This window comes from Chroicocephalus ridibundus, chromosome 2, assembly GCF_963924245.1.
Source record: "Chroicocephalus ridibundus chromosome 2, bChrRid1.1, whole genome shotgun sequence".
Lineage (NCBI taxonomy): Eukaryota > Metazoa > Chordata > Aves > Charadriiformes > Laridae > Chroicocephalus > Chroicocephalus ridibundus.
The window spans coordinates 38,269,226-38,291,351 of record NC_086285.1 but is presented as its reverse complement, the minus strand read 5'-3'; the positions used below and the strand labels follow the sequence as shown (position 1 = coordinate 38,291,351).

At 42.3% G+C, this 22,126-nt stretch overlaps 1 protein-coding gene across 5 annotated transcripts in view; it reads right to left on the bottom strand.

Annotated features, from left to right (window-relative positions):
• CREB5 (cAMP responsive element binding protein 5) overlaps nt 1-22,126 on the bottom strand; it is a 260,697-nt gene that overhangs the window by 80,754 nt on the left and 157,817 nt on the right. The window contains exon 1 of one of the 5 annotated variants that reach the window (XM_063325094.1): nt 21,432-21,548. The exons of the other annotated variants lie outside the window; for them this stretch is intronic. Coding sequence (XP_063181164.1) covers nt 21,432-21,478 — 47 coding nt within the window. The 5' untranslated portion in view covers nt 21,479-21,548. Of the gene's footprint in view, nt 1-21,431; nt 21,549-22,126 lie in introns of those variants that run through there. 5 annotated transcript variants of the gene reach the window in all.

Here is a 22,126-nt window from a genome sequence, read left to right as displayed (position 1 = left end):
AACTCACAAATGATACGTGGAGGATAATGGTGTAGTTAAAGCAAAACAAGGAAACGCTGCGAAAGGCAGGTTCAAGGGATTATAAAGAACTAACTCATATAAAAGCACATTCTTGTAATAAAATAATAAAAAAAAAAGTGGGATTAAAAGCAAGAAACTGAAGCATAAACATGATTTGATCGTAAAAGCAAGCAACAATGTCAGACTGATTCCACTGTCATCATGGTCTCCCAGCTCAGACAGGACCAAGCTTAGCTCTTCAGGAAATCAAGTAATTTTGCATCACCACAAATAAAGGTATATCAGTTTTAATTGAAGAAAAAAGGTAGCAATAATACACAAACGTACCAAATGGCAGCTGATTTAAAACCAGGAATAATAACTGCAATAAAGCTTACAGAAACCCTTGCTAGCACGTCCATTCTTTTTGAGAGTTGGGCTTAAGACTGCAGCCCAGCAAGTAAATTCAAGAAAACTTGAAAATTTAAGGCTCATTGAGGAAAAATGGCAACCAGTTAAACAGCTCGAAAGAAACCTAACCTCAGCATCCAGACAAAAGTGACAACTGAACACCAAGTAACTCTAGTGCCAGGTTTGTGCTACCTAAAGGTGCTGGAGCCTTCATTTGCTCAAGGGGCTCCATTTGCAAACACGTTACAACAGTGCAAATGGATTTTATTTGACCTTCATAACTTTGCAATCAAAAAGAACAGTAGGTTGCAAAAAGATAGAGAAAAAGCTCCTTTTACTCTTAAAGGGCTGAGAGGGTATTTGGAGAGCTCTCCGTGAGTACTCAGTACCAACAGAGCCCTATACTGGAAACGTGATAAAACAAATTTCTCAAAATTCTTTCTATTTACCCTTATTATTTGGACCAGTGCAATTTAACAGAAATACTAAGATAAAAGAGTTTTGTAAACCCTGCTTTATAATAAAAAATGAAAAAAAGAATCTTTTTGAAGTGATTTATTTTTCCTTTTTTTTTGTTCTTTTTTTTTTTTTTTTTTTACTTCCCAAACAAAGCAGAAGTTTGTCTCTGAAAATAAGACGGTGAATTACAGCAAAGTCATGAAAACAAAGAACCAACAGTTTCTCCAGTGCAGGCTTGTTACCATGAGCTAATAATTCCAGACTTTAAGCAAGCTGAGCCTCTTTTTTAATAACTGCATGCCTCTAGGCAAAGTATTTCTACTAAAAATTATTGAGGCATGGAACAAGGCAAGGTGTGTGAGCTAATGTTGGATTGTTCAGTTACTAAACCAACTCCTATAGCAATGAGCCTGCTCTGAACTGACAGATTATTTCTCTGTATACACTTGTATAAACACACTGCTTAAGGTCGAAATCTGTGTAAGCTTTCTTTTCAATTAAAATGTCAAAGATGACAGCACATGTTTTCACTGTCCTCCAGAGGATGATGGATGCCGCGGCAGCAGTTTCATGCCCCTGTGTTTCGGAGAGGTTTGCCTGCCTGGGTGTCTAAGAAAGATGTACTCGCTGGTCTTCTCATATGCCTGCAGGCAGGCGGGACTGCTATGGAGACCGTATGCTTTGGATGGCTTAACATCTCTTGACTTTTACTTCCTCAACATGCCCCCATGTGCCCCCACAGCCAGTGTTGTATAAGTTACAGCAGAAAGTTTCTTGTCCCCAAAGATGTTGGGAAAAGGGTCCTGAATTAAAACATTAGGTTGCTACTTAACTGACAGGAGTTCAACCCCAGGCTGGTTTCTGATCGTGGACAATTCACTTCAGGCACCTAACTTAGGTCTCCACAGAAATACAGCTGCTGTGCATAGTCAACAGAAAGACATGGTGCACCCCAAAAGGAGCTTCCAGCAATTTTTACTTTTTTTTTAAACAAGGGTGAATCTGAATCTTTACATTTCTTCAGCTCCGTATCTGTGAAAATGAATAAAACTTTATCCATCAGCTTCTCATTCATTTTCGTCAGTCTAGAGCTTGTACAAAGCCAAAGACAGTGGCTCCAAACGTTGCTGGGTCTCAAGACCATAGAATCATAGAATCTTCATGGTTGGAAAGGACCTCTGAGATCATCAAGTACACATAGCCATAACACTGCACTTGGACCTGGAGTGTTGATTTGGTCACAATTTTGCTAGAAAAAAATTGATTACTGAAAACAGTCTCAGTGAGAGAAAAGCACTCCAGCATCTGCTGCTGGCAGATTCAAGCTGTCTAACACCGACAAGACACAACCGTGCTGTATACACTATGGAAAGCAGAGTTTGCCCACAGTCACTAGTGAGGAAAACAAGTAGGTATATACATGTGAGATAATTCATTTATTGAGATTTAAATTCTACCCTCAACACCAAAAACACTACAAAAGTAGAAATCCTTAAGAAAGGCATTATATAAGAAAATACAAACATGATTTCTTAAACAAAATAGCAAATAAGTGAAATAGAAAATTAGAAGCTTCGAAAAGTCTCAGATGACATATGACATCAGCAGCGAACCAAAATCCAGCTCTTAATCCCATCCTTTAACAAGAATACCGTAGAGATACTCTGTGATTTTTAACACCCATTGCTTCCCTAGAACTTCTGCCATCAGCACATGCTCCTGCGGTGCCAAGCTCTCTCTGCAGCCCAGAGAAAAGTTAGTACTTGTGCATGGCCCACCACGGTCACAGCCCCAGATGTGCCCAGTGTCTCAAAGCTGCTGGTTGTTTCAGGGGGTGGCAGTGGGGGAGGAGGGAGAAGAGTACGTACATGAGGGTGTATTCTCAATTATCTGTTTAGCAAGTCACCTCCAGGTGTAAAAATATCTTAGAGCTGCCAAATAGCTATATATCTTCAGTGACCCTCTTCCCACCCCCAACCCACTTCACTGATTCCTTTCAAACTTTCATAAAGATCAAAATGAATATATGCCATTTCCTGGGAGGAACCTTTGCACGCGCTTCATCTCTTAAACATGCTAAAAATCCCAAGTGACAGCTGTATTAGTACAAATGATGAGAAGCACAGGGAAGAGGTGAATCTCAAGGCAGAAAGAACAAAGTTGGGGAGAACTGCTGCAGCTGTACTTCAACACAAATCAGCTCCGAGCCAGCGTTGTCTGCTCTCGTTATTTAAAGAGCTCACGTTGCTTTCTCTGCCTACATCTCAATGGGAGTTACCACTGATTGAGAGCATCAGTCAAGCAAACAGGAATCCCAAACTCATCTACAGCATTTTTTACATAGGTAAGGCAAATTTCACCGAAGGGTGGAAATCATGTTAGCTGCTGTTTGCTAATAAAGTCCCCCAGAACGGTGTATTTTACTGAACGGTGTGCTCCAGAAATGCCCCACGGCAATGACAGAAGCACTACAGGTAGCGAGTGGCTGCTGGAGATTTTGCTGACACGTAGATGCCGACACAGGCCAGCAAAGGTTTCCAGAAATATGCAAGGGGAAGAAGTGATAGCTAGTAAAAGCCACGGTCCACACATGCATGGGATACACGGGAAAATTTCTCTTCCTACACATGCATGCATGCTAAGAGACAGCAAAAAAAAGAGCAGGCATTGAAAAAAATGTTATTTTATTCTTGCAACAAAGTGTATATTGTCACTGTAATTTCCAGTCGCTATCTGTGCCCGCTCCCTCCCTTTTAAGTACTGGTTTGAGCATGAACCTGCAGCTAATTTTGAGGTTGGAGTTCATTTGTTTTCACATCAATGCAATTAATTTCCACTGGAAAATGCATCTCAGGCATTCAATCAAAATAGGCCTAAAATAATTCTGAAAAGCTCATCTGTCTCCAATCTATATAATGTTTTAAAAATTGGATGCATGCCCTGCAATAACACTGCTCTTCACAAAGCTTAAAGCTCTAAACTTGAGGGTATCAGTTACACTGAAACTGTAGTAAATTAAAACATCCAGTTTCTGGTTTACATTGATTTATAAATATCGACAAAACTACTATTGCAGTCATTACCACTTTGGGTGCTTCAAGTTGAATTTTCAACAGTTCAGGGTTATTTTCATTCTTATTGTGGCTACAGTAGCCTTTCAAGTTATAGATCAATTTCCAGATAACATGTAAATCTTAAATCTTAGTTTAAAAATATGCATGCAAACCAGCCAATAGCTATAATAAAAAGCAGCAAGTCTAAGTGGTCAGTAATGTCAGATACCAAGCACTTTTTTTTTTAGACTCTCCAGCTTAAAGCAGAAAGGATACTTACTATTACAAGATGTTTTAAATAGAAGCAAGTGGAAATCGGATAAAATATGAAAAGGCAAATATCTCTAGGTTTTTTTAACAGGAATTTGCTGTTCTCTTTTGAATCATTCTTTGGAATGAGCAAATCAGAAGCTCATTCAAAACTTTCCTCCTAAAGAGCTCTGCACACCAGTCTACCTGGTGACCTTCAAAATGTGCTTATTTATGAGCAAAATATCACCGAGGAAATATAAACCTGAAAAATAAAGAAAGCTCACGAGCTGTAGCCTAGTTAACTCAATAATTTGAGAAAACAATAAGAGAAGCATGAATATATCAACAGCAATAGAGCCAATTCTCAATGGTGTACAGCGCACAGCTTTGCCAAAGACAATGGATTTAAACCAACTGGGAATCTCACTCATACGCACACATGCACGCACACTCCATAAACACGCAGTATATAACATGCATTACATCTAGTTGTAAAGCAAGCTTTGACAGTGATCTATGTCTTACGCTTCAAAAGAAAACAAAAATCCCCACCTTACACCTTGACATCTGTGGACTACTACTGAGTAATTTCTCCTGACCCCTGGTGGTGACTAGCTTATGAAGTGAAGCAGGAGGATCAGTACAAAAGTCACAGCATTTCTCCTGAAAGCACTGGCCAAATTCTACCCTTGCTGCTCTTCTTGATACCATCACTGAAGCCAATATGCTGATCTGCAATCCAGCTTTCCACTATTCTTTGCATTCATCATATTTGCCTCGTGCAGCAGCACGTACAGCACAGTTGAGAAAGACAAGGAGAGGCTGACCCTGCTGTGGCAGATGTTCTTTCAGGCATTGATGCTCTTGCCATTGAAGTTAACAGAAGTACTGCTAATACAGTCATTTAGAACAAAATCAGATCCGTAAAAATGTATGACACCTATGAAGATATTTTCCTAAATTATACCCTGAAACGCTGATTTACACGTTAATAACACACTACATCCCACTAAGAAAAAAAGTTTGTTTTACCTTCCAGTTTGTGCTGATGTTTCTGGTGTAGTGTTTCACAGCTGGTTTTTGATTTTATTTTTTTTTTTGGTCTTGAGAGACATGTTGTCTCAAAGAGGAAACATTCTCCCAAAACAGAACTTTGTGCAACATCCACTGCACCAATTTAGAGAAAAGGGCTTAATGGTCAGTAGGCAGTCATGCAAAAGCCCAGGTCATCCTGCCAGCTTCCAAGAGTGTGCAGTATGAACTAACACACTGTTAATTTTTTTTTCCCTGATTATTTATTTTATATGTCTTTAACATGAACCGTAAGTTGTTCACACACTCCATGAATACTTTTTGGTTTGCACAGTTTCTTTTTCCCCCACTTTCCCTTTGAGAACCACTGCTGAAACAGTGCTTGAGCTAGAAAGCTGCCACGTCAAGGGAAGTAATGTAGCGGAAGTATGATCAGCAGAGTCAAAAACTGAATTAGCTGAATTTTGAAACTCTGAGGGTACTGGAAAACCTTAAGATTTTGCACATTTCTCTGATTCACCTCACAGTTTTCAGCATCATAATTCAGCAAGTAGGAATAATCCTTGTATAAAACAATTTAAAAAGACCAGACCGACCAGGCTAAAAGTACCTTCGCTAGCTGCATTTGCACGGTTGAAGTAATGCCACTTGTCTAGACACGGCCCAAGTGTCCCGTAGAAATGTGGCTCTGAAAACAGCCCTTCCAGGAAAACGAGCATCTGTTTCAACTCGCATTGACTGCCTGATGCTGCAACACCCAGCTCCGAAGTACCACTTTCCACTGAAGTGCCACTACAGCCATCGGAATCAACTGCAGCACTGGCATTAAGAGTTTCCAGATTTAAACTGTGGGAATGGGTACAGTGGAGTTGTCAGTGGAAGGCCTCTGACAATGTAATTTGTTTCTCCTGCTGGCCTGACAAAGTCAGAACATGCTGACATTCAAGAAACATTAGTTGGTTTGGGTGGGTTTTTTCCTTTTTTTTTTTTTTTTTTAAACTGTTTGCTTAGAGCTGTTGGGAGGGCAGAGGAAAAGGACTGTCGGCTTAGGAAGGGGAAGAGGCAGGAAAGGGAGAATGGAAACAAGAAGACGTGCCCTTTTCTAGATGTCTCCTATAAAATAAGCAAAGTGTTTGTCACACACATACCCTGAGTCATGCCAGTACAGTGCAGGTGAACGTGCAAAAAATGTTAAATTTACCTAAACAACGAAGTGGCAGCTCCGCTCAGTTTACAATAACATCAGATCTATTTGATTTGGCTCTCAGGGAGCCAGACGTTTGACTGATCTGGTTAAAATATCTCAGCAGTCACATAAATAGGCCCGGTCAAAGCCTGTTGCATCACCTGCATTTATTTTTTACTGTTAATATTTAGCAATGGAAGAAAGATACAGATCTGTGCTCTCTACACTTGCCATCTCCAACAGTATGATCTCAGCTCAGAGAGCAGCAGGAATTTGCACAGCAGTGAGTATGGCTGATTTCCAGGGGTCGGAAGCCATGGCTTACTCGCTCCGCTCTGCGTTTTCTGTTGTCGTTCTGTTTCTTTTTTTTTTAAATAGGAAAGGCAAATACGATGAATGCAAACAATAGTGGCAAAGTCAGATGGCAGGTCAGCACAGTTAGGGTTTTTTCCCCGCCTGGACTCTATTTTGTGATTTAGCCCTGGTATTAGCCTACCAGATAGCAAGTCTTTAAAATGGCTTATGCATAAAATTTTATGAAAACTTAAGTGTTCAGGAATAATGATTCAGATGTGCACCTTTTAGACCAACACAGAAATCTGCCTTTATCTCTTTCTCTATAGCAACAAACCGTCTGAATCAACGACATTGCACCTCATATAAATCTGGCCCGGTCTATGCAGGATATGTAACAAAAGTAATCTGTGGCTTAGAAGAAGAAAATGCAGCAGTATATATGCAAGACGCTTTGCAGTTGGCAGACACATACAACCAGCTGTTTGTTCTTTAGCTTGTGGCTATACATCTACTGGGACGTCCCCCACCCCTGAAAACCTTGCTTAGCTCCTGGTCTTATATCCACTGTAGATTTAACTCTAAGCCATGGATAAGCATAGTGTTTGGGGGTTTAAATTTAAGTGTCATTTACTATCATTTCTGACATCTCCATACATTATAATGAGGAGCTTTTTCACAGGGGACTTAGGATCTGATTTTAATTTGTGGTAGGGCTACGGTCACAATAAATGTCTATTTCAGATATTCATGAGAAGCCTCTCATGCAAATGGAAATAGAAAGTGGCTGTTTTCTTGTAGTTTGAAAGCCATGTATGTAAAACACACAGTGCAGATCTGTTCCACATGGAAACCCATTATCAATCCACCATTGCGCCCTGGCTCCTGCCCTGGCAGCAGGCACCCTTGTGCCGAACAGTCTCAGCAGGTTTTATAGCTTGCATAATAAAAGAACAGGTTATGAAATCATTAGCACCTCAGCTGAGGCTGCCACAGGGATGCCCCTCTGTGTTCATTGTGAAACGTTTCTTTGGCAGCTGCATCCTAGAAGCATATTTGGATGTTGTTGCCTCAGTATCACCACAAAGAGTGCAAAGTAAATCAGTATTTTCATGTCCTGAACTTAAGTAAGGGGGTGGAAGTCTCCCTGGTCCACCTCTAGGCTAATTCTCCCCACTTACACATGCCTAATTCTAGGCATGCAGACCTCTAGAAAGCCCAGGTGTCTATGATGACACTCCCAGCCCTACGCAGCCAGTGCTGCCAAGGACCTGGGCCATGCCTAGGGAGGCTGGAAGAGCAGCTTTGTCAAGCACCACACGTTCCAGCTCCCCTTGTCCCGCAGGCAGCCACTGCTAGCCGTGCTTCAGAGCAGCCCAAAAGCAGCTGAGGGCCGCCCTCTGCTTGGCTGGAGTCCTGGCTTGGGGTACACCGCACAGCCCCATGGCATTTTCTCCTCTGTAAATGCAAGCTCAGGTGAAACTGTGTCAGACCAAGCAGCAGAAGCTAAACTTGCTTGTCCCTCCATAGGAGAATCCGGATCCCCAACAGAGAGGAACAAAATCCACTGCTGGTCACTGACCAAAGCATCGAGGGCCCTTTGGATGTTCCTTATTCCAACCCTGAGACCCTTCTCGCAAGGTTCAGAAATATTGGTGGACCTTGCCCTTGCAAATGAGTAAGGTAGAACCATTCTATGATTCTATGAACTGTGATCTGGATCGAGGACAATTGGTGGCCCTAATTATCTAACAATACAAATGTAAGAAAAGGGAAAGTTGTGCAACTTGAAGGAAAGCACAAGCGCCAGGTGGGGAGGTGAACTTGTTGGGGGCAGTGAAATTTTACTGACTTGAGCCACCCAGGGATCTGGTCCACCGGTATTTGCAAAACTGAATTCAATCAGTTTTACCAACTGCGTGAGACAGAGCAGCCAAAGAACGGCCCCATGTCAGGTTCCTGAGCATTAAGTAAAGCTAGCTTGTGTTGCTGTCTTTCTGAATCAATGCACCGGGTCGTGATTTAAGTAATTGAGGCGCTGGGGCTTTTTAAAGCAGCGTAAGTGAATAGCTAAGCTTGATGTGATATAAAAAGCACCACAACAGAAAGGAGAACTTAATGTAGTAATGAAAATCACTTACCCTTAATCATCCCTGAGACAGTGTTTTTACAACGCTACTTGATTTATTCAACTAGCAAACATGCCTCCTTTGACTTTTCTAATAACAGGCCATCTTAGCCATGCTTGTTGGGATTTGAGTTTGGGGTTTTTTTAATCACCATCCCAAGTACATTATTTAAATGTCTTTGATGCCTTTTCTTTAAAAGGATTTGCTAAGCAATAAATCATATTTATTTGCAAAGGAGACCCTCCCCTCCCCCCCCCAAAAAAAAAAAATTCCAAGCAACCCAAAACATTACTAGGAAAGTTTGGAAAAATAAGAAGTTTGGTCACAGGTGTGTAACCGGTGTTGCACATTTCTAGAGCACATTATTGCTTAAAGTCTTACTGAAGCCCACATTCATTGCTGCTGACAAGCATGCCACTTAGTGTACGAGCTTGTATGAAAGGTTGTTTGCTGCGTGATTTACGATGGTGCCCTTAACACCAAATAGGAGGGACTGTAAACTACCTGTGCTGCGCTGAGCAGCTCCACGCTTCCTCTCGCATGGAAGGGCCTCAGCTTTTGGAAAAGCTGGACAATTTCTCAAGTGAGTACACTCTTGTGACACTGAGGCTAGCCAGACCACAAACTATTTTATTATGTTGTGCAAAAACCTATGTGCAAAAAAAACCCTCTTTAATTAAGATAGAGCAACCAGCACTGCGGTTGTAATTACCTTGGACTGCTTTACCCACGGGCATAATGAAATAAAATTGGGCCCTCTATATTTTTGTTTTTAAACTAAGTAAACCCAAATTAATTTATTCAACTCAAACCAGACAGGTTTCTCTTTAAAAGGAAGGCATATATGGTTGGAGGGGCTGGTGCAGCAGGCAGAGTGACATGCAATGATGACTGGGAACTGCAAACTGCTGGCAAAACATTTGGCTTGCCGTTGGTCCGTGGCCAGTATTTTCCTTTGTTAATGAATCCCACATCTTTTCTAAGTTAAGCATTTTTTTCTTCTCCCCCCTCATTTTATTTGAAACATATTTTAAATATTTTTGGTTTTATGACGTCGTGGAACACGATACAGCCCCCTCCTAACCCCGAATATGAGAAAATCAATTAAAATTTTGACATTAGGAGCTACGATATAAACATATGGTTCAACTGCTCAGACTTCTTTTTTTTTTAAGCGACATATCAAGAATCAGCGCAAAGAGAAATAACCAAATGAGAACCCCACATTACTGGATAAAAAGGATGCCAACTGAAAGTGTATCCCAGCCAGGATGAACCTTGCTACTCACCAAACACAAAACCCCCCACAAATTTGGCAGGTTTTGACAGGCTTCCTCTTAGACTTAGGTATACATATTTTTCAGTTGTGTAGGTATACATATTTTTCAGTTGTGTTCTTTTCTGAGGAAAATGACCATTAAAAAAGACATCCTGAATGATGCGTTTAAGATTTAATGCATTTTGTCTCACCCAAAGGACCTTCATTTTATAACTTAAAGAATGCAACCTTAAAATGGAGTTTTATGGGCTTCCTCATTAACTTCTGACTCTTCCCTGAACAAAATAGAAGAAAAAATTATTGCGAATTTTCCCATCAGAACAGAATCATGATTTTCAAAGGCGATGAACATTTTGGGCACCCAGTCACACCTGCCCTACTGACCACCGGCCCTCAGGCCTACGTGACAATGAAAACCCTTACGGCTCCCTTTGGTATTTCAAATCATCAAAAACCCAGACAGACAAAATCGTAAGTCACTGAAACTCCAGGGAATACAGGCACCAAACAGAAGATTTAACTCTCTAGGTCAGTACGCGCGAGGTACTGTGCAAAGCAAAAAGCAGCTCTTTCCCAGAGGCCTTGCAAAGATTGGAAACGGTGTTACAGGCAGCTTGAAGTAGAGAGTTATTTTTAACCTGTCACTGGCGAGAAAACAAGTTTTTTCAATCATCTTCTATGGACATCTAGTCTCCAATCCTGCAAGCATCTAGCTACATGAATTTACATGCCCTCCTTTAATATTCTCCAGTTTTACAAACCTTGCAAGATTTCTTCAGCCACGCGTAGCTCGTTCTACCGATGGCGGAGATGACGAAAGCACAGCACGGGGCATTGCTGGCCCTGCAACTCGCACGGGGTGAGGACAGAGCCACACCGGAAAAAATCAAGTTGCAAAAGCCTTTTTTTGCACCAACCCCCTTATTTTTCACAGCGTGAATGGGGCCCTGCTTGTATTAGAAATGATGAAAAGTTTTTTCGAGAGGTTCCCGATACCAACTCAAATGCCAAAGTTACATGAGGACAGAGACTTCGATTATCTACAGAGTATGTGCGAATTAAATATACTCTTTATTGCAGTGAAGTCCCTTGCATTGTAACAGATGTGATTTACACAGAAAATTGCAGCCAAGCTCAAAAGCTAGACCTGGACCTTTTTTTCCTCCCAGTCAAATAGAAAATTTACCCAAAGCAGTACTTTCAGATTGACCAAAATTATTAAATTCACTAATAAATTATATTTAATAACTCTTTCAAGTGGACAAGAATAGATATTTGGAAAAGGAGAGTTTTTTAACATTTCTAAATGTTGCAGTTTAAAATGGCATACTAATTCGGAAATTTACCTAGCTCATTTTAGAAGTGCTAATTTTCTTGTAAACCTGAAAAAAAATTTGTTCTTTTTTATTTGAACAGAATAATTAAGAAATTAAGTCATATTGAGTTAACCTAAATTATTTTTGATTTCAGTAACTAAGTGAACAAGTTTGTTATTCACAGAGAACTAGTTAGCATTACAGCTCACCTGCCACAAGCACACGAATGACACAAAAGAAACCTTAAATCTGACAGTTTTTCTTAATTTCCTGTTGTATTAAAAACAACGTAATACTCCAACTCGTTCCTTTCTTTTATGTCTTTTCTCCTAGGTTTTTCCTAACTGATTTATCTAGTTAGAGACCTGAACATCAATATCGATGTATTAATGAAAAACAGAACACTGATATTTTCTTACTTCAAGACTGATTAGGTTCATTAATAAATAAACCGGGTAGGAATGTTGTTTTCAAGGCAAAGGGAAAATAGTTTATTCTACAGGAAAGTATGGGACTTTTTGTTTTCCAAGGGGATTAGCTCTTCCAGCCAGGAAGTTTTTACCACACATTTAGATCCAGTGATTTGCTCCAGGTCCGACAGTGGTACAAAATCATCTTTGAGATTTACCGAAGGGTCAGGCTCAGCGCTTTAAAAGGACGAAGCTTGTCTTGATTAGAAGAAAAGAGGATGCAAACCAGGTGAATGCATGACAGTAAAGAATGTGTCAGCAGCATAGCGAGAGCCAGGCTGGACGCTCTAGGACTGCACTTTTTTGAAACTTCATGAACATGAACAATATCCTTCTCTAAGGCTTTTAGCTCAAGATGAATGTAAGATTGAGTCAGCGTCACTGCACAGGCTTTTGTCAGTGAAAACTCATGTTCAGTGACTGTTCCTCAGTCTTTACATTATATTCCACAATAAATTATTAATTTTGCAATAAAAAAATAACTGAGCATGCAGAAGGGGAAGGCATGATTTTACATGTGATATTAGTGACAGCATATTGGATAGTCATTAGTTAATGGACATATATGAATGCAGAATAAGGTATACAAGGGGTTCACTGCAAAAAGGCATTAATGTGCCATTACTTTTATAGTGGGAACAGCTTTTGCTAGCCAAGTTCCTGTAAAACATACCTTTGAGCTTACAGGGATATTAGCAAATGGATCCCTCACATGGTGATGGACAAAGCTTGTCTCCTAGTTTTGCAAAATATGCTGAAAATTACCATGAAGGCCTAAAAGTTTTGTTTGTTGTGATTTAATTCCCCTATTTTTGTAAAAAGAAATGGGAGGGGAGGGGGAGAAAAAAGTGGTACTTAAAACGGCAGACTGGTTTGGAAATACCTCAGAGATGGATATTATAACATTTTATAACTTTGCAATTCTTGACTATAATCAGAAAATACAGATGCTTAGTCAAGCAGGGAACAAGACTTCGTTCAGCTGTGTATAAACTGAAAAGATATTTGGCTTCGTTTTGGCTCTCGTTTCAGTCAAAAATGGCTGGTTGTCAGGATTCCTGTTTTATCTTTGCATGTTTATCAGGCATCTCCTAAAACGTAGGTGACTGTCACTTACAGTGTGGTGGGAAAGCTAGGAAATGAAGCATAATTCATTCTCTCCCCAGTAGCAGCAATTCAGAGTCCACGGTTACACCTCTCACACAAGGTGCAGATGTTCTTTACTTCTCAAAACAAGGTGGACACAAGCAGGCACAGGTTATGCCTTAGATGACATTATGTTCTTATCTCGCCATTTGCTTTTCTTATTGCTTTTTCCTCATCAAAATTCTTGCTGCCTCCCCCGCTGCACAGCTAGCTGGTGCTGCCATTGCTGCCCAGTGCAGGACCAGAGGACGGTTCCAGTCAGAAGGCACCTCTGAAGGTCACCTTGTCCAACCTCCTGCTCCAAGCAGGGTTAAATGCAGTATCAGAGCAGGCTGCTGGAGGCCTTTTCTAGACAAAGTGTGAAAATATCCAGCAAAGGAGACTGACTGCACCACCTCTCTAGCTGGCTGCTGTGTCTTGCCACACTCCTCCTGCGGGAGCCTTTCTTTAGGTCCCAGGGGCACTTCTCTCACTGAAACTGTGACTTGTTTCTTGTCTTCAGATTGCAAAGTGGGGCAGACCCTGTCTCCTCTGTAACCACCCTATAAGTAGCTGAAGGTTGCAATTAGATCCCCCGTTATCCATTTCTCCCAGGCTAAATAAACCGAGTTCTCCTGCTCTCTGCTTCTCCTGATACTCTCTCCCTTCAACCCAGGGAAGATGGCAGTAACGACATCTGTCCTCTGTGCAACTCACCCACCTTTCCTTGGCTGCAGTGCCGTAAGTCTTTGTAGGCTCACCCAGGGACGTGTGCGCAGTTTTGGGGTGCCCATTTGCTTGGAGCTATTCAGCAGTCCAAACATTTTTCACCCTAAACTCCCCAAGGTTCTGGCTGGGTGCAGAGATTTTTTATTTTCCCCACAGTAGAGAAGAACTTTCTAAGTCCTCTGGGGATTGTTTGGGCAAACCCAAATATGTGACCCTGAGCCAATCAGTTAATTATTATATCTAGTGTTTGTCCTGTTTGATAATTACTATGCGCGAGAGGCACATGCCAATGCAGATGTGCCACCAAAATCCAGTGCCCCTGTGCTCAGTGCTGCATGGGGAAGCAGCAGACTCATACCATTCCTACATCCAGCTCAGTGAGTTCCACACTCCAAAAAGTCCGCTTCTTTAAAACAAGTCTCCCCGAGATGAACTATCTTTTAAGGGGAAAAAAAAAAAAAAGGAAAAAAAAGGAGATGTCAGATAGCACTGCTGCTGGCTGTTGCTATCAGTCAAGAATTTGTCCCAGGCACCAGGTGAGACCGAAGTTTAAAACTCTGGAATGTAACACGTGCGATTGCCAGAGTATTATTGCCTGTTTTATCATTTGCTACTCTTCACAGTTTCTGGGCATTTTCCCACAGAAACGAATCAGAAGGAACAGAACCACTGAGAAGAGAAACTGGCCATCAAACAGAAAATAAAATGCACGAAGCTTAATCATCCTTCAGTGTACAGCAAGTGCAAAACTGCTATTCTTTTTCAAGACCTTTTTTAAATAACAAAAAAAAAATATTTCTCAGCAAAACCAATTACCAATTTGGAAGAGAAAGCATTTTCTCTTCAAGCAATTCCCAATTTCCCTTAAAACAATTGTTATTTGTCAAAAGCCCAACAATTATTGAACCTTGTTAGAAACTTTTCAATCAACCACATTTCACTTTTCTAAATAGATCTTTACAAATCCATGCTTTTACAACTAACTCTATACAATTTTTTTCCTGTAATATTCATTTATTTTCTCATTATATTTTTATAGATGTTGCTGGTAAGGTTTCGTACTTTTCCTGAAGTATTCTGCAGCTCTGTCACAGGGCACTACGAAGTCTTGTCAAAATAGTTTAAACTAAACTAAAAAATGGCTAAATTAATTACTAAAAGGTAACTTGCTACATAGTGTTTGTTCATTCAACATATTACAGTACCTACTGAATTGCAGTAGCTTCATCGGGTTTTGCTCTGAATGGAAAACGTTCCATACTGCACAAGATTAGCAAGTAAAAAACAGAACAAAACACTTAGTGATGCACAGCAATGTCCCCCTTTAACTGTTGTTTACATTTTTGCCCAATATTTGATTTCTCATTCTGAAAAAACTTGAAGTGGGAGGTAGAGCTGAGGGGTGCTAATACGGTTTCAATTTCAAACAGAGAGAAACTGGCATTCCAATGTATACACCTACATCACCACCTTAAGTCATGCAACTTGGAATCTTATTCATGTGATAAATTCTTTCTGATAGGATTGCTCAGGAATAACAGAAGTTAATTTTGCCTTGCAGCCTTAAATATACTGGGGGGGGGTGAGGGGGTCAGGGTGACTATATACACATACAGATCCACGCATACAGAGATTTCTGTACTAATCTGCACTTGGTGCACCACATCCTGGCTTCGTACAAATGGCCACAGGAGGTATTTGTCAACACTGGATTCCAAGGAGTCTCTTGGTTCAGGCAATTTGTAAACTCAACCTTAATTTAGTCTTTATTTTGAATTTTTAGTCAACCTTATTTCTACGTGAATTTACAAAAGAAAACTAAAAATGTTTCAGAGCAATGCGAATTCCTGCAGTCCTGTGAGTGACAGCGCGAGAGAAATACAGCTCACCCCCTTAGCTGCAGTGAAAGAAAAGTTCACTTAGATCTGGAAACCGAATAACAACAAAGAACACAGCACTGGAACTTTTTTTTATGTGATACTGAGTGCCCTCAAACTGAGGTCAAGAGACGATTCGGTCCAGTAAATTTTTTTCTGTTCTGGTTTTTGAGACTCGGTTTGGAAAAAACTACCTCATGTTAAAACTGACATATAAAATTTCTGGTGCTGATGGGCTTTTCCAGTGGGGTAAAACATTCTACTGGTATTATTTTTGACAGGGCTTTTGATAACTAGTTGACATTTAGAGACAACGTAATGAAGTTTTATTATTATTATTTTGCTGCTGCTAATGGGCACAGATTTATTGATCTCCAGAAAACAGTGCCCATTGGAATGACATTGGCCCGTATTCTTTATGGTCATGGAGCAGCACAAGAGCTGTAGATATCTGCAGTAAAACCCTCCACCTTGTTATTTATATGAATACAACTTGTATTCATACTAATAAAGAGCTTTAATATGTTTGACTTAATATGTTTGACTAATGGCTGCAATTTGCAAAACATCCTGTGATGCTCTTGAATGAAAGATAGTACGGTAAAACAAAGACCACAACAGAAATACAGCTTGTGCTGATCTGAGAGACTACAGTTCTCACTCTCGACTAGTAAGTTTACCAAGACAATGGCCGGTTTTATTATAATATGCAGAAATCCTTCAGTAAATTGAAAGTTAGATGTTTTCAGTACAGTTATTCGTTTTAACATAGGAAGTTGATGCTACAAGGAAACATCAGGAAATAAAATAAAGAATGGAAGTGGGGATGGAATAAACAGTGTTCTGCTAAGTAAATGATACTTTCCTGGCTCTGTCAAGATCCAAAAGCCCTAAAAAGTAAAATGTGTGTCACTGGGGCTGAAAAATAATTCATGCCATTTGACAATCAAGGCCTTAAAAACGTGTTTGGAGGAAGTGGGGAGGGAAGATGGCAAGAACCACAACACAGAAATTCCACACCATGTTTAAAAACAACCACAAGCACCCACGTAGAGAGGAAATCGCCCGTTAACGGGGGTCCAAGGTTCATCAGTCTCTGGGATCACTGTGGCTGAACAAGTAGTTTTTCAGCAGGGCACATCCCAAAACTAGAGATGTTGAAAAATACGTGGGTGCTCAAAGGAATGAAAAGAGGATAGTTTTACGGATTTTTATCCAGAGCCCGTCAAGGCAGCACTCCCATTCACTGCAATAAGCTTTGGATCAGGTTCAACATCCAAACGTATTCCTCCCTCACTAGAATTGGCTGGTCACGTCGGAAACTGTTTGGGCAAGGTACCCCACCCATAAACAGAGTGTTCGGGGAGAGTACGGTAGTAAGCAACAAATAATTTGTCTCTTTGCCAAGATTAGGGGTTGTGTCTCCTACTCGTTCACCCTCTCAGACAATAAAACAAAGGCTATAGTAAGGTAATATCTCTGAGGCAATCTAAGGAGGAATGCCACATGAATGAGGAGCAAGAGGATAAGGGTTTCTTCAATTTTGACGTCGAAAGTGGAAGAAATGAGTAAGTGATGGGGTACAGAAAGCCACTAGCAGCTGGATGCAGTGAAACCATCAGCTCCTTTCTCTGGGATTGTATAAGTAGAAAGAGGAATAGAAAGGAAATATAAACGTGAGCATGGAAAGAGAGTTCCACTACAGGAACTGCCACATCAGCTAGGTGGAAGACAGAGACACGCAAGTCCATTTGCAGGAGAAAGAGAGCATAAACACAGTTAAGTGGATATTAATGAACACTAAACAAGGATGGCAAGCCTGCTCTGAACTTACAAATCACATCCGCATTAATACCAAATGAGTTCATTAAGATTAACATTATTATGATGAGTATCAAAGGGATTAAAAGAGATTATGGCAAATAAGAGAGTCAGATAGGAATGAGATGTAATTACCTTCATATCTGGTTTATCTATAGCTGCAGAGAAAGACCCAGCATTCACTTCACACTGGAGGAACCTAACTCACATTTTGATCTGAAGTGTAATTTTCGGCAAAGCTGATCTCAACAGTTTGGGCTGAACTCGGCCCAGGCATGTGCAGGACGAACAAAAGAAGGGTGGGAAGACGAGCAGAGAGAGACGGGGAAGGGAGGAGGAGGAGGCCCATTCCTGCCCCAGCACCCTCACCCACGTACGCAAGACAACTTGGCCTTCGTGCCCACCATGTCCGAAACATGACGAGAGGCCAGCCCTGCCACCACCTCTGCCCAACACCTGGCCTGCTCTGACCCCAGCACTCGCCACGCCAACTCTGAAAACTTCATTGGGCTTCACAAATACCAGCCAAGCCTTTCAAAACTGTTTAAGGGAAATAGTCTCACTGTAGAGCAAGGAAAACTGAGGAATCCAGGGGCAGAGGGATCACATTCAGTGAAATAAAAATAAGCACTCTGATTTTCACCTCTTGCATTTGTACCGCAACTGCAGAGCCAATCCTTTTGTGCATGCAGAGACCAGCTACGGAGCACCAAATTACGGCTTAAAATCACACAGCTTATAGAGCGGACGTTCTGCCAATGCACACATTCAACAATGCAGGCGGAAATGTTACTCGGGATCTTGGTGGGGAAAATTTACTGGGACTCTTCCAGCCCAGCTCTGCTCTGTGCAGATTGCCTTTCTTCACAGGGCGACCGTGCACGGTCGGCTCTCCAGTGCAAACATCGCTTCCCAGCTCTGGTGTGTTTGGCCTCTGGTTTGTTTGACAGGTTACATGTGCTTCTGAATATATCTTCTGATGCTCATTTTCAGACTGCTGTTAACGTTTCTCTTGGCTGCTGTTTAAAAATTAGGTCCCTAAAGATATCATCCTTCAGTAAGAAAATCCTCTTGCCAGAAGGCCTGGCTTCAAACATGTTGAGGCTGACTGTCGGAGCTGTTGACCTCTGACTGTCCACAGGCATACCTGCAGATTGGCTCCAAGGTAGCACAAGATGGGCAGCTACTTTCATTTTTCTGTTATCCAAGATGAATGTGCATTTCAAAAGCACCTGTCAACCACAACCAGAGCACCAGAGCTGCCTGGCTCTCATCAGGACAGTTATACCTCATTAATTATATGCTTTGTTGCTTCAATAGGAGATATATACATACACACACACACACAGACACACACAAGTACACATATGGAACTTACAAGTGCAACTTTTTGAAAGAAGCCTTTAAAACTGTTTTTTTCTGTGGTGCTGTGTTGAAATCAGTGAAGTAGCAGAAGTAAACTGTAACTTAAGAGTTGTAATGCACTGCTGAGAGTGCAGAAGGATTTACATCTTTACATCCTCTATTTAACTTCACCAAGCACGGATCAGCAGGGTGGAGAAGATGAAGTTGCTCTGTGAAAATCACGAGCAAAAGGCAGGGTCATCAGTCAGTCCAGGCTGACCAAAGCACCAAGATGTTCTCCTTTGCTGCCCTCCCAGCCAGGTGAAATTTTAATAGCTAGTACCAGACAAGGGAGACTCTGATCCCCCGTGGAATGCAACCCCATGCCCAAAGAATTCCAAGCCACGTTGCACAGCATACTTTATATGTGTTTTTTGTAAGAGAAACAGCAAGGATGCATTTCTGCGTGGGCAAAGATAGAACGTGACAGTCTGTCATCCTCTGCCCAGTATCTTGCCGACATGGCTAGACACTGTCCTAGGACAACAGTGACAGACTTTTCCCGCACAAAGCCTCCAGCCAGAAAAAGCAGGAAGGGAAAGAGTGAAGACAAGTCCACCCCAGCATCTGAAGTGGGCAGGCAAAGGGAGGAATCTACGCGGCTTTACTCTGATGGTCCGTGGAGCTGCACTTCCCAACATTTCTAGGAGAAAATATGAGTCAGAAATCCTACGGGAACTCCTGCAGCAGCACAGCTCCCTCCACAACCCACACATCCTCAACAGAGCACTGCGCAATCTAATCCATATGGTATATCTGCACTGCAACGTGGGCCAGAGCCGGGTGCGGCCTTACGTTAGGCTCTCAAATGATAAAAGTTTGGCACATGAGCAATTGTTTGTGCTTGAGCAGTTGACTGAGGAGCTTCAAAATCAGGGCATTTAGGAAAAACCTGGGAGTAAAGTGCAGGGACATAACAGCTAGACACGAGATGGCTTTGCAGAGGGCTACTGGAGGGAAGGAAAGGCAGGAGGAGCTGGTCAGGGGCTCTTGCCTTGTTCAGACGGAGATGGGGAGGTTTTGCCATCACCTCAGAACAACACTGTTTGGTATTTTGCTCAGTTAGGCCCCAATACAGGTTTTTTAAAACATCACCAAACCCTCAAAAGTGTGTTTAACGCTATCTTTAGTTTGACAAGCAAATCTTTGGTCCGCTGATGACCCAGTGGACATGAATACAGTGCTTCCCTCTGAGACAGAAATTCCCTGAAGGGGGCACTTCCGAGAGCATTCTTAGGAGCAGACAGCTCTTGACACAGAAACCTGATGCAGAGCTCCTCCGAGCAGAACGGGTATCCCGAGGACACCAGCATACACCTGGTATCCCACATCCATCCCACAAGCAATGCCTGAGCAGGGGCTTAGTCAGTGTTAAACCCTACGTGGCCCACCCTAAGGGGGTGTACTCGCAGTGAACTTGAGGAAGAGGTAACTTTTCTCCCTCCCCCCCAGACCTAGAAGCTGTTTGCTAGGTGGAAAAAAGACTAAAAGGTCCGTAGGGAGACAGACAGCATTAATAAGACAATCGCAGTGCTCTGTCCCGCAAAAGAAACCCACATGGGCAGATGCCCCAAATCACAGGTAGTTCTGGAGAGCAGAAGTGTGACAGGAGGGGGATCTGCCTGCTGGATCGGGACCTCAGCGGTCCCAGCAATGGTGAGAGAGCAGCCCATCAAACAAGCAAGGAGCCTGGGGCGAGCTAAGGATCAGAACACTGGCTGACAAGTGTTAGGGATGAAACGCCGAGGCTCCTCCTCGGCATGAGCTCTGCAAACTGCGTCCCTTAAATGTTTTATTTTCTACAGCGGATTTCCAACAGCAGGAGCTTTTACTCACTCTGCTAGGCAGAGGCTGAACTGCTCTCCTCGTACAGTTTCAAATTAGCCAGCTCCGCTCGAAGAACCACCCCTTTTTGCCTTTGCCTTTCTCTTTTCTTTTTGCTCTCTCCGGGCTTTTTGTGAAAGAGACACCCAGTTTCAAGCCATTTAAAAAATATCAAAAAACCCTGGTGGAAAATAATTTGCAGCTGTGATAATATCACATTTTTTAAAATACCGTAATATAGTTTTACTTTTAATAATAAAAGATAAAAAAGGGGAGTCTGTGAATAATTAGAGAGTGCAGTCTGAAGCCAGTTACAGTCACTGCAATTGATAATAAACTTAAAGCCCCTTGACAGCAGGTAAATGCTTTGCAACCCTGACCCCCTTCCTCTCACATTACTTAACAGCCCTGCAGTTCCAGCATTACATCACCGTCCAAGCGATTGGTTCCTGCATTTTAACTCTCTCCCCGTCTCCTCCGATTAGGAGCAACACAATGATGGGGAGGCGGGGGAGAAAAAACAAAACACAACAAGCCACCAAACTTCGCTCAAGTTTGCTTGTGCTCCTTGTTTGGGTTCAGTTTGGTCGAAAAACCAGCTTCTGCTGCTAAGAGTCGAGGTTACACACGCACCAGAAAGCAAACTCTGTCGAAGTGGAAAAGAGAGTGGGAAAGGGGGACTAGGGAGGGGAGGAGGAGAGGAGGAGGAAGGCGAGGGGGGGGGGGAAGTATATAGAAATCAGAAAAGGAAAAGAAAATTAAAAACAAACCTCATGGACATCACTGAGCCTGAATTCCCTGCTGAGGTGCAGAACATGAGAGCCCTGGAATGAGTGTATGTAGAACTTGAGCCAAAGCTTAACTAGCCCGAGTGAGTCATATCCTTCCCATTTGATTCCCGTCCAAGTGATGATGTAATGCTCTGGCCCTCTCCCTCGCTCGCTCCCGCTCGCTACACTACCTCCCTCCTCCCCTTTTCTCCTTTTTAGCTCAGTTGCTGGTGAAGTCACCATTTAAATCTGGCAGAGCTGAAGCAAAAACTTCAATGTAACCAAAACAGCCCCAGGCCAAGTTCCAGCCGTACTGAGACTCGGTGGTGCAATTGCCATTGGAAACGAGTAAACAGAGAAAGAAACAGTGCCGCCTCTGAAGGGCCTGCGCAGCTGCCGGCCGGATTGCAGGAAAACCCAGGGATGGGGCTGACATGATTGACGGGGGCTGATCAGAAGATATTGCGCACAAACCGGGCTCGCTCCCCGATGCCCGCATGGTCCCGAGCTTCGGGAAGATCCGGCAATTGGGAAAGGAAGAGATCGAGCCGGTAGACGAGGAGGGCAGCGGAAAAGCCGTGAAGGGGAGGCAGCGTGTTTGCGTGGGTCTGGGGAGAATGAGTAGCGCTGCTTTTACAGGGTACGCCGTTAGACTGGGATTTCTCTGCCTCAGCCGCGCAGGGCTGGAATACAGC